This window comes from Aquarana catesbeiana, linkage group LG10, assembly GCF_042186555.1.
Source record: "Aquarana catesbeiana isolate 2022-GZ linkage group LG10, ASM4218655v1, whole genome shotgun sequence".
Lineage (NCBI taxonomy): Eukaryota > Metazoa > Chordata > Amphibia > Anura > Ranidae > Aquarana > Aquarana catesbeiana.
In genome coordinates, this window is record NC_133333.1 from 116,822,256 (window position 1) to 116,836,810 (window position 14,555).

Below are 14,555 nucleotides of genomic sequence, written 5' to 3' on the forward strand. Positions count from 1 at the left end.
TGCCGCTTTAGAAGTTCCATAAGTGATTTAGATTCATATATTTTAATGAAGAAATGCAAACATTTTCTTCTTTTTTCTTATTTTAAACTTTATTTCTGCATCTTAAATAATGGTAAATACAGTGTTCATGGAAAGTCACCTATACATAGGCCATCGATAGGACAGGGAATCCTTGGTTTTTAGCCCCCCATATTTACCATAATGGCAGAAGCTCTAGTCTAGGGAAACTTGGTCTTCATGCACTAAGATGTGCATCATAAATAAGACAAAGTGAAATTGAAATATTAGAGATAGTGCTTTCCATTGTGTGTGTATATATATATATATATTTATATATTATATATATATATATAGGCACAAAATGAAAAATGAAAAATGAAGTGTTTTTTTTTTTTTTTTAAATTCTTAAATCTAACTCTAGGAATAATATGACTTTAAATAGTTTGTTTGGGCCAAGCTGGCCCATTTGATTAATAAAATAAAAAAAAAAAAAAAATTGTTCAATCTAATAGCTGCCAGCACTGCATCAACCAGTGGCGGCATGGGCGCCACCCCCCCATCCGTGTGTCCGGACCCCTAATCTACATGCGGGGCGTCAGATGCATGGATTTCAATGGGGAGCACGTTTTTGTTTTGAAGCACATGATTAGAGCCAGAGTCTAGAATAGGCATAAAAAAAAAAAAAAAAAAAAAAAAAAAAAAAAAAACCCACACCACAAGGCTTCCTGTGAATGGCTGAGCAGCACTCAGTCCAACCCCGTTTTGTGCGGGAACAGAATAGAAGTCCCCATACCACTGCTGAACACAGCACTGCATATCGCATGTAGCTGATACTACAGTTTGGCCCAAACAAACTAATGTCATAGTATTCATAGCTTTACATTTAGGATTACATGACTAACCAATATAAAATATTCTTTAGAACATTGTTTAATTTTGACATTTAATGCAAACAAAAAAAAAAAAGAAAAAAAAAAGAAGAAGTGTTGAATTTGTATCCTTAAATTCAGGATTGTATGAATACAGAGACATTCCCCAAAAGGGATAGAAAAATAAATAAACATTTTCTTCAGGAGAAGAATATACATCTGGCGGAAGTCTTCACATCCCAAACATCAATTCCATGAGTGCTGAAAATGTAAAAACACCATTACTACTACTGTAATATTTGAGTCAATGTTATTGAAAGAATTGATACATACTGGGCAGGCTATACTTGGGGTCAGGTTTGAACTCCTTGCCATCACAGCATCCCTCCATCAGAGAGCCCCCCCCAAAAAAAATCACAGAAACCCTCCATCAGACTTCCCCTATCCATCACAGAGCCCCCCCCACCCCTTACAGAGCCCCCAAATCGCAGAGCCCACCCCATCACAGAGGCCCCCCCCCCCATTGATATTACACACTTTCATAAGATCGCAGCACTCACACTCCCCCTCCCTTATTCACGCAAGACAAGTAACATGACAGGTCCGGACAGAGGGCAGGATTTCTCATGTTACAGGCAGGTGATTGATTACTAGACAGCGGGGCGGTCCCAGCAATCACCCGCTTCTTAACATGAAGAGTCCAGCCCTTTGTCTGGACCTGTCACATTTCCTGTCTTGCGTGAATATGGGAGGGGAGGGGGAGTGCGAGTACTGCGATCTTATGGAAGGGGCAGTTCGCGGGCCGTAGTTTGAGGACCCCTGCCCTGTTTTAACTGCTCCTCACTTAAATGACAAGATTTGGTTAAGATTTTAACCCCTGACTTCTGATAAAGAACAAAGTATAAAATGTAGGTAATCCCCCCCCCCCAAAAAAAAAAAAAAAAAAAAAAACAAAAAACCCATACTTGTAAACATGTTGTACCTGGTTTGTTCATGCTCCTTCGTAATATGCGCAGTAACTCATCTGACAGGCCATGCACCTCTGTGCGGAACTTTTTACGACCCTGGCATGTTAATTTCCACAAGCAAGATCGCCGGTGTCCATCAGCACACACCCAACCTGAGATCTTCTCAAAGCTGCTGCTGAAACACAAATTGTGCCGGACAGTATTCTTCCAACCATCTGGAGCAACACGAAAAAATGGAAAGTGTTCTCTGAAAAGTAAAGAAAGCAGTATTATACTTGTAGAGGAAAGGCTGGAAACTAAAAACCCTGTGCTGTTATCTCCCCCCCCCCCCCCCCACTGACATATGTGCTTGTGTCTAAATGTAACATATTACATACCAACTGAAGTCTCAGCCCCAATGCAGGTTATAGCAAAATCATAAGTGTTATAGGGCTAGTCATTTTCAGGTTAATCTTCCCTCAGCCCAAACTGAAAAGCCCCTTACCTTGCAATATTCTGTAGAGAAGCAACATTGCCCTCTGTGCAAAAGCAGCGGGCTCTCTGCATTAGTGCAAAACACAATCTGGCAAGTCAGACCTATAGCTATTCATTCAGCAAATGCTTGTTCTCCTCATATTAAAAACCAACACACACACACACACACACACAAAACCTCCATATACACTATGGGGGTTTGGAATCCTTCCGGATCCTCCAAGAGGCAATCGGATAGTCCCTGGATCAACCTTACTTATAAAATGTTAGTATCCAGTTATATTATGTGCAATTAAGAAACTACTACTTCCAGCAAGGACCTGAAAAACCATGACGAATTCCTACGTTCCTTTCTTGTCCATGGAGGGACATAGCGTCTTGAAACTTTAGGTCATACTGCTAATGTTCAATTCTCCTGCAGTTGGCAACCCCCCCCCCCCCCCAAAAAAAAAAAAAAAAAAACCCCCACACTGGACCTGCCCGCATTAACCCCCACTACCAGCAAGCCTCAGTTTTTTGTTCTAGTAGAATGGACATCTTTTCTTCAGCCCTGCTGTGTTAAAGACTATATTTTTGCCAAGCACCTGTCAGAGAGGTTACCTGATTGGGCGCCGGGGCGCGTTGGCGCTCGTGTCTCTGTGCGTGCCGGGGCGCGTGTTCCTGGGGGCACCGGAGTGTCTGGGCTGACCAGCCGTGGCGTGCAGGGTGGCGTCCGGGCGTGCGTGCGTCCGCCTATGGGCGTTACTGCGGGCGTGCCCGGTAGTGTGGGCGTGCACGCCGGTGTCGGGGGCGCGCGGTGGCTCCTTGGCGAATCAGCGCGTGCACGAGCGCGGCGTTTGGCGCCAGTTAGCCTATTTAAGCCTGCCTCTACCCTGATTTGGTGCTGCCTGATCAAACAGCTCTGTACCTTGTTCCGTGATCTTTCTGTGTTCCTGTATCTCCGTAGTTTGACCCGTTGTGACCCGGCTTGCCTTTGGACCTCCCTTGATTGCTGCCTGAACCCGACCCCGGCTTGTTTGACCTTGTTTCTGCCTACTCCCTTGTACCGTTGCCGTCAGCCCGTTGCCGACCTCTGCCTGTGTGTGACCAGCCTGATTAGCTCCTGCTCAGCATCTGCTCCATCAGTCTTGAAGCTCTACCGGTTGCTTGCCAGACCACCTTGCTCCAGGCCCTCATACCATTCCGCACTCGTGGACCTCCTGTCTACTCTACTAGGGGCCCCGAATCGGATACGTAAGGGAGCCTACCCTCTGCCCAAGCGGACTCACCTGTCTGGTAAATGTGGGACCTGACAGTATCAGGCAGCCATGACTGAGTCTGGGCAGGGGGCCTCCCCCATGGATGAACTTTGCAGGCACCTAGCGGGCCTTACCCAAGCCGTCAAAAGCCTACAGGAGGGCTATACCAGACTGGAAGGACAGGTCCAGGCCCTCTCAGCCTCCCCTCCGGGAGCAGCATCTGCTAATCCTGCCTCAGCACCCTCTGTAGTTATGCTCCCACCGGAGCCCAGGGTGCCTACACCCGAAAAGTTCTCCGGAGAACGTTGCAAGTTCCGGGCGTTCCGCAACGCATGCAAACTTTACTTTGCCTTACAACCCCGTACGTTTTCCTTGGAGGCTACCAAAGTGGGGTTCGTCATTACTTTGTTGACCGGCGAGCCTCAGACCTGGGCCCACCATCTGCTGGAGCAAAAGGCCAGATCTCTGGATTCTTTGAGTGACTTTTTCTTAGCTATGTCTCAGCTGTACGAGGACCCTCAGTTAACAGCCACGGCAGGAGCCGCCTTGCACTACCTTCAACAAGGCCGCAGAGCGGCCGAAGATTACTCTGTGGAGTTCAGGCGTTGGAGCTCAGATACAGAGTGGAACGACGCGGCCTTGCGTCACCAATATCGGCTGGGGTTGTCGGACCCCTTGAAGGACGAATTAGCACGGGTGGGGGTACCTCAGACACTAGAGGAGCTAATCAACTTATCAATCCAGATTGACCGCCGCCTCAGAGAAAGACGCGCTGAGAGAACTGTTGGCCACCCACGCCTCACCTGGATGTTACCCAGGGCCCCTAGTGCCCCGAATCAAGCTCCACTTGTCTCATCTATTCCAACCCAGGAAGCTCCTGAACCCATGCAGTTGGGTCTGCTCCGTCCCCTCTCTGACCCCAGAGGAGAAGACACGCAGACGCACACTTAACCTGTGCCTGTACTGTGGGGAGCCTGGACACTTTGCAAGAGCATTCCCAAATAAAAGACGTAAGTGCCTGCCGTCGTCCTCGTTGTGTGCACCTGTCTTACCTAGTTCCGGTAACCACCTAACATTTTCCATTGTATTACAGTTACCTGGAAGGAACATCCTAGTCATCATTGACTCGGGAGCATGTAGCGGATTCATTGATCGGACCTTTGTCGAAGACCATCATATCCCTACTCAAACTAAGGCCCAGGGACTGGCAGTTTTCCTAGCGGACGGCTCCACCCTCCGCTCCGGTCCTGTTACCCAGGAGACAGTTCCTCTACTGGCCACCATTGGCCCGGAACATCAGGAACTTTTACGCCTAGATGTCATCTCCTCTCCCCTCTTCCCAATTATCTTAGGAATACCTTGGCTACAGGCTCACAATCCTAGCATCGACTGGTCTACGGGCAAGATCCAGTTTTCTTCGGACTATTGCAAACAACACTGTTTACGGGGGACCCCTTTTAACATCCTCCCAATGCCTGTGCCTAGATTCAGAAATTAAGTCTTACCAAAATCTTCCCGAACCTTACCGGGATTTCCTAGACGTATTCAGTAAAAAGGGAGCAGAAACTCTTCCAGTATATAGACCCTACGATTGCCCAATAGAACTCCTACCTGGTACTGAAGTTCCTTTCGGGAGGATTTTCCCTTTAACTGAGCAGGAGCTGGGCACCTTGAAGGTCTATATAGACGAAAACCTGAAGAAAGGGTTCATCCGTCCCTCCACATCTCCAGCGGGGGCAGGCATCTTCTTTGTAGAAAAAAAAAGGATCACTCCTTACGTCCCTGCATTGATTACCGGGAGCTTAATAAAATCACTATAAAGAACAGATACCCACTACCTTTGGTTCCCGAATTATTCCAGAGATTAGGATCTGCCACCGTCTTCACCAAGCTGGACCTCCGTGGAGCCTACAATCTGATCCGCATAAGAGAGGGGGGCGAATGGAAGACGGCCTTTCGTACTCGATTTGGGCACTACGAGTACCTTGTCATGCCCTTTGGTCTGTGCAACGCACCGGCTACATTCCAGCATTTCGTCAACGATGTCTTTCGTGACTTCTTGGACTTATATGTCATAGTTTACCTGGACGATATCCTGGTTTTCTCTGCTTCCCTGACTGAGCACCGCAAACACGTACGAAACGTACTCACCCGGCTTAGACAACATGGGCTTTATGCCAAACTTGAAAAATGCGAGTTTGAGCTCCAATCCATCCAGTTCCTAGGCTTGATCATTTCCCCTGACGGCATCAAAATGGATCCGCAAAAAGTATCTGCTATCCTGGATTGGCCTGCACCTTTAGACAAGAAAGGAGTACAGCGTTTTATTGGCTTTGCCAATTTCTATAGGAAATTTATTAAAGGATTCTCTTCGATTATAACTCCCATTACGGAACTCATTAAACAAGGAAGCCGGTTCTGCTGGACTCCTAAGGCTCAAGAGGCCTTTGACAGACTCAAAGCGCTGTTCACGTCAGCCACTATTCTCAAGCATCCCAACCCTGCCTTGCCCTTCGTCTTAGAAGTGGATGCTTCCGAAGTAGCGGTTGGAGCCGCGCTCTCACAAAGACAAGGTGCCAAAGCACTCTTGTACCCTGTGGGATTCTTCTCACGCAAACTCTCCCCTTCCGAGAAGAATTACGACGTGGGAGATCGGGAACTTCTAGCCATTAAAGCAGCCCTGGAGGAATGGCGTTCTCTTGGAAGGTGCAGCTCACCCCATTTTGGTCTACACGGACCACAAAAACTTAGAATACCTAAGAACGGCCAAGAGATTGAAACCCCGGCAGGCCAGATGGGCACTTTTTTTCCCGATTTATTTTTCACATAACCTACCGACCCGGATCCAAGAATGTCAAATCCGACGCCCTTTCCCGAATGTTTCTGGATTCTGAGAAGGCCCCGTCTCCAGACACCATTCTCCCCTCCGGAAATATCCTGATCCTACAGGAGGATCTAATCTCCCAAATCAGACGATCCTCTATGGGAATGTCTCCACCCGCTGAAGCTTGTACCAAGGATGGACTGTTCTGGTTCAAGAATAAAATTGTGGTCCCTGAGGAGCTAAAAGTGCGGGTGTTAAGCTTGTGCCATGATCACAAACTTGCCGGTCATTTCGACACACGGAAGACAACTGATCTTGTCCAACGCACCTTTTGGTGGCCTCACCTTTCTAAAGACTGCAAGGAATATGTGGAGTCCTGTAACACATGTGCCAGAAACAAGAGTAGCCAGACAAGAGCATGGGGTCTGTTGAGACCATTACCAGTCCCAGAGAGGCCATGGGCCATGATTTCAATGGACTTTATCGTTGAACTCCCCCCATCAGAAGGTTTTTCGTCCATTTTTGTCGTAGTAGACAGGCTGTCTAAAATGGCCCATTTTCTCCCAATGAAGGGCACCCCTTCGGCCATGGAGACCACTTCCATCTTTATTAAGGAGATCGTCAGACTGCATGGAGTACCGACCAATATAGTTTCGGACAGAGGCGTCCAGTTCACCTCCAGATTCTGGAGAGCCCTTTGTGGTGCCCTTGAAATCAAATTGTCATTTTCTTCGGCCTACCACCCTCAGTCAAATGGACAAACCGAGAGGACGAACCAAACCTTGGAGCAATACCTCCGCTGTTTCTCTGCATTTTCCCAGGATGACTGGGCCTCCCTGCTTCCCATCGCGGAGTTCTCCTACAACAACTCACTACACTCAGCTACCAATCAGTCACCGTTTTATGCCAACTATGGTTTCCACCCATCCTTCCTGCATGGACCTATGCCTGAGTGCCCTGTTCCTGCTGTATCCGAAACTTTGGATTTTTTTTCAAACAACAACAAATTGCTGCAGGAAACCATGACCAAGGCTCAGGAAGATTATAAGAGAATCTTTGACAGGAAAAGACGGGGAGAACTTGCTCTGGAACCTGGCAATTCTGTCTGGTTATCTACCGCTAACCTCAAGTTGGCCTGTCCATCCAGGAAACTGGGCCCCAAATACTTGGGTCCTTTCTTGATTAAAAGAAAAATCAATAACGTAGCTTACGAACTTGACCTTCCTAACTCCCTGAGGATACATCCAGTCTTCCACGTGTCCCTCCTGAAGCCGGTCACCCCCAACTTCTTTTACGGTCGTAGCATTGGCCCACCCAAACCTATTGTGGTTGATGGCGAAGAGGAGTTCGAAGTGGAGGCAATTCTAGATTGCAGAAGACGCAATCAGGTTCAATACCTTGTAAAATGGAGGGGCTATGGACCCGAAGATAATTCGTGGGAGCCGGAAAATAACTTACATGCCAGAGAACTTCTGCAGTCTTTTAAAACCTCTCATGCCGCAAAGATGGCCCAGCTGGGCATCCGGAGTCTGCCCTTGAGGAGGGGGCACTGTCAGAGAGGTTACCTGATTGGGCGCCGGTGCGCGCCGGGGCGCGTTGGCGCTCGTGTCTCTGTGCGTGCCGGGGCACGTGTTCCTGGGGGCACCGGAGTGTCTGGGCTGACCAGCCGTGGCGTGCAGGGTGGCGTCCGGGCGTGCATGCGTGCTAACGCGCGTTCGCCTATGGGCGTTACTGCGGGCGTGCCCGGTAGTGTGGGCGTGCACGCCGGTGTCGGGGGCGCGGTGGCGCCTTGGCGAATCGGCGCGTGCACGAGCGCGGCGTTTGGCGCCAATTAGCCTATTTAAGCCTGCCTCTACCCTGATTCGGTGCTGCCTGATCAAACAGCTCTGTACCTTGTTCCGTGATCTTCCTGTGTTCCTGTATCTCCGTAGTTTGACCCGTTGTGACCCGGCTTGCCTTTGGACCTCCCTTGATTGCTGCCTGAACCCGACCCCGGCTTGTTTGACCTTGTTTCTGCCTACTCCCTTGTACCGTTGCCGCCAGCCCGTTGCCGACCTCTGCCTGTGTGTGACCAGCCTGATTAGCTCCTGCTCAGCATCTGCTCCATCAGTCTTGAAGCTCTACCGGTTGCTTGCCAGACCACCTTGCTCCAGGACCCTAACATCAGGCCCTCATACCATTCCGCACTCGTGGGCCTCCTGTCTACTCTACCAGGGGCCCCGAATCGGATACGTAAGGGAGCCTACCCTCTGCCCAAGCGGACTCACCTGTCTGGTAAGTGTGGGACCTGACAGCACCTTTTTTGTTAACTTTTTCTTCAATTTTTTTCAATTAAGAGTATCCACTATAGGACTTTGCTAAGAAAGGGGTTGAGGCGCAGGTCATCTTCTGGGTGAAGTGTTGGGTGCGGTCTATGATCCCTTTCCCACCCTACACTGTTGAGGAACCATCTCCTTTCTGCTTGCAAAAAGCAAGTGGAACTTCAATCCAATCTGCTGCCCCCTACCAGCTGTCCAGGCCTCGCCTCTTACCTTGAGCCTTACTGCCATGTGGTTGCAACATGTCTGATTCTAGACATGGGGAGAAAGGGACAGTCCTGCTGTACTGGAGGCCCTGACTTATACTCTGACGGCTGCTGGCAGTGTACCTACTGATTTTCCAAGATCTGTAGCCTGGAATCTTGATATTCTCTGCTGTCTGTCTTCCAAGTCTTCTTTGCTTTCATCAGGTGTGTCTGGATCCTTTTCAGCCAAGGTTTTTAGAATGATCATGCCTTTACAGACTTTATGACCCATATCACTTAGTTATTTTCTGACTCCTATTGCAGAGGCCAAAGTCACACCCTCATGCCCTCCCCTGCAGATTCCATATAGGATTTGCCCATGGCCTTGGTGAATTTAGAGACATCGGCCTCAGAGATTGATAAGATCTCATTCGGAATTGCTCCAGTCCTTGACTGATGGAGTCAGTCGCAGTCTACTGCTATTGGTCCTAAATTATAGAATAAAGTCTCGGCACTAATCGATGAAGTGCGCAACACTCTGAAACTAGCAGGTTGGCCAGTTGTTTCTACTGTTTCCAGTCTTGGAGTTGTTTAACTCCTATGGCAACAAAGACTACCTTTCCACCCAATTTTTAAACAATTTCTCTATGGAGACTGGCAGCCTCCTAGAGTGCCATTTACTCCCCCTATGTGCTTTATAAGCCTTTACCGTTTGGTGAGAATTGTGTTCAGAAGTCATCACTTTCCATTACAGATGAAAGTGTAATTAAACTAAAAATTGCTAGGAGATGGGCCTTTTTGCAGAAGTGACATGCAAAGTCCATTGAGGGTCACAGGTCTCATCCCTCTGTTTTGATGATCTGAGCATGGTTTATCCGTTTTGGGTTTTTGTTAGCCCGAAAGGTAAAAAAAAAAAAAAAAAAAAAAAAAAAAAAAAAAAAAAAAGGAAGACTTCCTGTATCACTCAATGGATACCAAGAATTTTACAGCGAATACAAAAATCCTACTAGATTGTCCACTGAAGAATAATTCCTCTATCTTTGTTTTAGAACAAGAGCATTAATTAGGCTGTATACTGTGATACATACTTACATGTATCAAATATTGTAAAGCCTTGTTTAACTATATTGGTATCCCAACTGGAATCAGATCTTCAGTAACAGAAAAAAAAAACCCCAACATATCCCATTATCAGCTCACCTAACAAAGCTGTAAATCTGTTGCACATTTAGACTTCCATCCTCACTGTTCCTTAGTGCCAGGGATATCAAGTTGCAATAATTGATTGGAGGCCGGGGCCACTTTTCATATGGAGATAGACTTCGCCGTACACGCACCTTCCTGCCATGACAGCTTGGGACATGGAGTGAAGACGATATGGGTGTATAGGGGGAATCTTCTTCAGCACACTGTAGTAGGGAGAACACGTTTCAAAGTGCTGCACAAATATTTTAAGCAGTTAAAAATAAAATTCCACTCCAATTGCAATTGTTTCAAGTTTCTCCTAGCATTGGGGCTACCAATTTTGGTCCTGCAAAAGCAACCTTTTGCAGGGTGGTTTGCCAATGTATAATAATCGGTCTTCTGGGGATGACACCATCCAGGCAAAAACCCCAAAAGGATAATCTAGTACCTTGTATAGGAAGTAAGGAAAGTCAAACCTTTGCTTAAAGCATGTATGCTAAAGGCAAAATAAAACACACACAGCAACTAATCGGGGGTCTGTTAGGTTGCCAAATGAACCCAGACATTGCCTTTTGTATTGACTGTAGGTCAGATGACCAGACTTTTGCCAGCGATATAGAGAATAGATAAAGCAGTTTTGGAAACCATCCTTCCTATCCATGAGATGGCATAGGTATTCCTTTTTCAGAGGTTTTGCGATATTTTAGTAAATAAAAGGAGTAATCTACATCCATGTAAATTTTTTTTGCATTTAAAATCAGTAAAATGTCAGTGTATGTGTGTTTAATATGCAAATAATAAATGCAGAAAATTCTAGAATGTACCGGTAATTGTTAATGGTTCTCCAGCTTGTTACTTCAGTAGCCATCAGTATTTGATAACCAACCTATTACTTATTTTTTTCTCCCAGATGTTCCCAATTACATATGGTTGAAAAAAAAGTTTAGATCTCATGTATATAGATATGGAATGGTTTTCTATAGATGCCAAGGCGAATATTTAGTTCCATTCTGGCATTCTAAGAGAAAGGCCAGACATTTACGGCAACAAAAAAATAAATAAGATAAATAAAAAAGGAGAAAGGGATACTTTTCGAAACTTTTGGACATCTTGCTAAAACTTTATGCACATTTCCATGCCAATTACTAACGAGTTTTAAAAGTTGAAAAAAAAACTTTGAAAAGTTTTATTTGCTTTATAAGCAACTCAAAATTTGGACTGACAGGATATTAAACCACTTGTCTACCAGGGCAATTTTTTAAACATTTTTGTGCAAAAGTAAGGTTACAATCTGCATTTTTCTGCTATAAAAGTACTTTAAATACCCAAACATACACATAATTTTCTATGTTATGAAATATTTGCTTGTTTATTAAATGGATATTTTCCAGGATCCAATACGTAAAGTGGTTTTAAAGGCTTATGAAGGTTTCAATGCACGAAGGTTAAAAACCTCCTGTGTGCAACGATCATGCCTTTATGGACTTTATGACCCGTATCACTTCGTTATTTTCTGACTCCTATTGCTGAGGCCAAAGTCACACCCTCATGCCGTCTCCTGCAGATTCCATATAGGATTTGCCCATAGCCTTGGTGAATTTGGAGACATCGGCCTCAGAGATTGATATGATCTCATTCAGAATTGCACAGTCCTTGACTGATGGGGTTAGTTGCAGTGTACTGCTATTGGTCTTAAATTATAGAATAAAGTTTTGGCACTAATTGATGAAGTGCGCACCACTCAAACTAGCAGGTTGGCCAGTTGCTTCTCCTGTTTCCAGTCTTGGAGTGGTTTAACTCCTATGGCAACAAAGACTACCTTTGTACCTGATTTTTAAACAATTTCTCTATAGAGCCTGGCAGCATCCAAAATTACCGCCCCAGCACCCCCCCTCCCAATACTCACCCAAGCTCCCTCTCGATCTAGCGATGTGCACGAGAGCTGAGCTTCTCCAAGGTCTCATATTCCTCATTGGCTGAGACAGTAGCGGGAATCATTGGCTCCAGTTACTGTCAATCATAGCCAGTGAGTCAATGAGGAGAGAGCGGGAGCTGGGGCCAAGCCATGGCTCTGTGTGTCTTATGGACGCATAGAGTGGGATTCGGGAGCAAGTACCCACAAGTGCCCCCAGAGCAAGTAGCTTGGCTACTGGGGGCACTGGCTGAACAGGAGGAACCAGGAGCGCCAGCGGGGGAACCGAAAAGAGGACTTTTTTTAAATGAACCTTTGATGTCATAATATATTGTATAAAAGTTATATATAGGTTAAAACATGACATCCTAACCCCTCTGGTAGACCAGGGCATAGGGTATTACAAGTTTCAATCTATACAACTTTTTTATTTTCAATAAAGTGTATTAAAGTTGAGCTGTTTTATATTGAGCACCTTCATTGAGATGGACAGTATTCACTGTCTCACTATACGTACAGATGGTTTCCCTAGGCGTTTTTACCAGTTTGCTGACTGAGGTCACAGGTTCCTCTTCAGAATCTTCTGTTGTCAAACAGTCTGCAGCAGACTTTGGCGGGTTCTCTGATGTGGGGGGCTTGTAGGAATTTGAGACACAAGACTCAGAAGTCAGAGTTGATAAATCAGGGCATGGGATCACTAGGTTGGGATCCACAACAAGCCACAGTGTGGGCTTAAAAGAAAGTTCTAAAGGGAAAAAAAAAAAAAAAAAAAAGGGAGACTGGTCAATACTGAAAGACTGTTTTGTCCTAAAATGATTCCTACCTTACCAACTTTTTACTTGATCCTATTCTTCCCATCCCATTTTACAAATGTCCTTTTTTGGTTTTAAAATACCTTACAAGCGCCCTGTATATGCATGGCAACATTTTTTTGCCCCAACTTACCTTGCACCGAATATGGAATGCCTCTAGTTGGCCCTGTAGATCTCTTGAGTACTGGGACTAGAAGTAGAATAAGAGCGTGTATAGTTTGTCACTTCCTACTGATGCTGGATGCCCTGTAGGACCCCAGTTGTTCCTCTTCATAGTGAGGAGGGCAACAGTATGTCGTCAATCAGGATGCCTAGGCATGAAGCTGGGTAGGTTCTGTGCCAAGTCGAATTGAGGGGGAGTGTTATCAACTGTGACAACATTGATGAACTTTCTTCTCAATGTGTAGTCACACAGTCTTGTGGTCATATTGCCTTCAGCTGTGCAGGATTACAGCACTTCAGTGATTTAACTGAAAGGCATTCAAAATGGTCACCCTGATAGAGGATGTAATCAGCACGAAGAGGAATTTCTATTCAATAAAGTCAGGCTACCAGCAGAGGTAGTGAATCAGTCCACATTAAGTGAATTTAAACATACTGGGGATACAGATCTATACACAGACAAAAAGCTATTAAATTAAAAAAAAAAAAAAAAAAAAAAAAAGAAGTCAGATTTGGTGGACCACTGGGTCTTTCTAATATAATATGTTTTTTTAATTTTTAGGCACATTTTGACTTCAGTAATTTCTTATTAACCTTTCCATTTCTATTGACTCTCCTCTCATCTGGGTATCCCAACTACTTAAATAACTAAGCTCTGTCTGCTCTTATTTTTGATCATGTTCGATCTGGTTTCAGCCCAGATCACAACACTGGAACAACCTTTAAAAAAAGTTGCCAATTACATCCCAACTGCAAAAAAAATAAATCCTTGATGTATGTCGAAAATAAAGAACGTCACAACTGTTGGGTACAATAAGAACTTGCTCACCTTGTGGTGTTGTCTCCTTGGAAATACAGGAATCCACCCCCAGGCTGTGCTGACCATTTACTGAGCAACGTTCCATCTTCTCTTCAGCACCTATAAAGATATACATGTTATAATCCATCATTTCCAAATAACAAATAAAATGTACTCTTTATAATCAGTGCTTTCCAGCCAATTTACACTTTATAAATCAGGAAAGTTGAGGTATAAAGAGATACTCTTTGGAATCTGGCATTTTCAAATGTTAAAATGTACATTTTACAATCTGTCTTTTCCAGCAGGCATATGTATTCAAATTTTGGCATGTGTAATGCAGACCAGCTGATCAAAGCTACACAATCACAGAGCTTGGCTAAAACATTTTTAAATTCCCTGCAAGTTTTTGACCCTTCTGTACACCTAGTAGTATATAACTGTAGCACCCTGATGTTTAGGCAGGGCTTCTAGTAAATTTAGTTGCTAGGCGATAGTTGCCTTGGCCAATTGCTAGATCGATTGATTTCCCCCTAATTCTGGAATTGCTGCACTTCTCTCTTCTGTCACTAGGTGGCCTGGTAGCTGGTGACATTGGATAAGACAAGGGCATAGCAAGGACAGATTATGAATGAATGGGATATCTTAGCTAATGGGCAGAGATTTTCTTGGGTCCCTTGGCCTGCTGGGAGAGCCTATTTTGGGTGGAGTCGGGTGATCGGGGTTCTGTGCCACCTGGACATCTGTCTGGGTGGGCGTGTGCTATGTTGCCCCGGGCTACTAGGCCATAAGCCTTAGGCCTATACCGG

General features: G+C 45.5%; 1 protein-coding gene across 1 annotated transcript in view; it reads right to left on the bottom strand.

Moving 5' to 3' along the window:
* Window positions 1-725: 725 nt before the first annotated feature.
* Window positions 726-14,555, bottom strand: part of FOXR1 (forkhead box R1) — a 45,168-nt gene continuing 31,338 nt past the window's right edge. Inside the window, exons 2-6 of the mRNA XM_073601290.1 lie at window positions 13,777-13,866; window positions 12,516-12,718; window positions 10,077-10,285; window positions 1,852-2,084; window positions 726-1,130 (exon numbers count right to left, since the gene is read on the bottom strand). Coding sequence (XP_073457391.1) covers window positions 1,102-1,130; window positions 1,852-2,084; window positions 10,077-10,285; window positions 12,516-12,718; window positions 13,777-13,852 — 750 coding nt within the window. The 5' untranslated portion in view covers window positions 13,853-13,866 and the 3' untranslated portion in view covers window positions 726-1,101. The remainder of the gene's footprint in view (window positions 1,131-1,851; window positions 2,085-10,076; window positions 10,286-12,515; window positions 12,719-13,776; window positions 13,867-14,555) is intronic.